The sequence below is a fragment of the Haliotis cracherodii genome, unplaced genomic scaffold, assembly GCF_022045235.1.
Source record: "Haliotis cracherodii isolate W230 unplaced genomic scaffold, xgHalCrac1.p SCAF_13, whole genome shotgun sequence".
Lineage (NCBI taxonomy): Eukaryota > Metazoa > Mollusca > Gastropoda > Lepetellida > Haliotidae > Haliotis > Haliotis cracherodii.
This window is the reverse complement of record NW_027266268.1, coordinates 10872747-10875208: the sequence shown is the minus strand read 5'-3', so window position 1 is coordinate 10875208 and position 2462 is coordinate 10872747. Positions and strand designations below refer to the sequence as shown.

The 2462-nt window shown below is 37.6% G+C and overlaps 1 protein-coding gene across 1 annotated transcript; it reads left to right on the top strand.

Moving 5' to 3' along the window:
* Positions 1-457: 457 nt before the first annotated feature.
* Positions 458-754, top strand: LOC139458888 (sulfur globule protein CV2-like). Its single transcript, XM_071240324.1, has one exon. The coding sequence runs from the start codon at positions 458-460 to the stop codon at positions 752-754; it is 297 nt and encodes a 98-aa protein (XP_071096425.1).
* Positions 755-2462: the final 1708 nt, after the last annotated feature.

Sequence of the window (2462 nt, the reverse complement as noted above, 5' to 3'; positions counted from 1 at the left end):
GTTTGTTTGACGCCGTACTCTGCAATATTCCAGCTATATGGCGGCGGTCTGTAAATAATCCAGTCCAGAAAATCAAGTGTTTGACATTATGAGCATCGATTCACGCTTTTGTGAGCTCACGTTATAGAGTTTGCAGGTTTCATAATCATACCTGAGAGTTGTGTTGAAAATATGTGTACTAGTAATCTAAGTAAGTATGCACTAATAATCAACATAAAATATTTTAGGTGTGTGTCTACTAAAGGGGCATATGCAAGCCCATTAGTAGATATCTGAGTAGGTGTATGAAAATTAAAAACCTTACCATATTCATAAACTTTGCTATGATCGAAACAAAATTACCAATTTACACAACCAAAAAGAAATGTGACTCAAAGTTTGACACCAATTTTGTAGAATTTACGCTGCATCCTGATTGACCAGTTAACGTTTAATTCTCTCACCAGAATCATCAACAATGAATACCCTCGCTGTTGCACTCTGTTTGGTTCTGGTGGCGATGGCCTCAGCCACATATCCACAAGGAGGAGGATACGGCCGTGGGGGAAATGACATCTGGAACAACCAATACCCAAAGCAGGTGGCTAATATCAATCAACAACAGTCCAACAAGCAGTATGTTGATCAAGATCAGTTGAACCGCGGAGGACGATTCCCCTATGGCGACGGCTATGGCTATGGCAATGGCGGCCCTGGCATTGGCGGCCCTGGCTATGGCGGCCCTGGCTATGGCGGCAAGGGTTTCAGATATTGAGATGGTTCACTGTTTGATGGATAATACACACTGAGTATGTGAAGTGTATGACGTAATTTATTAAACTATAGCTTCACATGAGTTTTAAACTTATTTCTAACGAATTTCCCTGTACATAAAGTACCTTCATAGAACTCAACTTCCAAAACAAAAGCAGCAAAAAGAGAAGCTGCAAACACCCCCACCAAAGGCCATCTATACTATAGAGCTCTCCATAGATGTCCATAACTCTTTTGGTCCTTTGGACATGGACATGTACACCAATCGGAGTACCGCAAAGACTTCCTCACGTTCACGTGATATTTATCTCATGGAAGCTACATCATGAATCCATAACATATTTTACAATGGAATTGCAGAAGTCTACACAATAATTTTATTGAAATACAGCTACTTATGATAAAGCTACTGGACCTTCTTCTATCCAGGGGAGGCAGGTCAAAATCCATAGCAATGTTCCACATAAAAGTACTCTTGAAACAGTTGATTTCCGTGTTACTTTAAACATGGCGTTTACATTATGTTCACTGTATCTTTTACCTTCCTCAACTATCCGTCAATCGAATCTTCATACTTTGAATGATCTGCTCCGGAAGCCTTGTATCATCATGGGCGTTTCAATCGGTTTTAAGGGGAGTACTAATACAAATAATAAGGGAAATGTCCTTGACGATTTTATCTCAAACAATGATTTATGCATCTTCAATGATGGATCTCATACTTGTCTGCATCCTGCCACTGGCACATTATCTGCCCTTGATCTTTCACGGACAGAATCAAGTATTTTAAACGAGTTTAAATGGTTGGTCCATGATGACGTTTGTGGAAGTGACCAATCTCCAACTATACTTACAACTATCAATCCCGCTGGCGAACTTTACACAGTCGAAGGTGAAACTTTACAAAGGCCAATTGGTCTTTATTCCAAACATGATGTACATACACTTTATTCAGATGTATTGTAGGCCATAGGCCCATGATACAATGGTTACAGTGTGGTAATGGGAGTTGGAGATCCCAACAAACTTTGCCTTAGATTCATATCTTTTAGAATATACATGGCTAGTTTCTTAACAGTAAATGGGTTGGTGGATGACATTAAAATATTGTACTCATGTCTTGTCGGGAACTCATAATAATGCAAGGATATATATTCTGACCTCAAAGTTAAATAACAATCACAAATTAAAATAAAGTGATATTCATCTTCGATATAACCATGTTTACAAACAGTACAAACTCTTTCTTCTCTAGGTTCCTTATTATGTCTACCTGATTCAATTCTTAGATGATGAGAACTACATCTGAAACGTGCCATAATACTTCTAAATTTATCACATGATAGCCTTGTAATGTACATTTCAACACCAAATGTTTGCTTATACAAAGAATGATAATATGATTTCGAACTTTCACGTATAGCTGAATGCCAGTCTCCTCACAAAAAAATCCTTTATGAACAAAGGTATATTTGCAACACACTGTTGATCCCATATAAAACCAAATCCTGCTGACACAATTATGTGTCTAATTTTGGAAACCCAGTTTACTTTACCATTACTTGCAGCTTGCAGTTGCATATTATAGCATTTCTTTACATATCTAGATTCTGGCATTTTCAAAATTTTGCACCAATATTTAACAACTCTTTTATAAGCATAAAACATGATGTACTGAAAGTACGAAAGCAAACCCACATATATGTAAA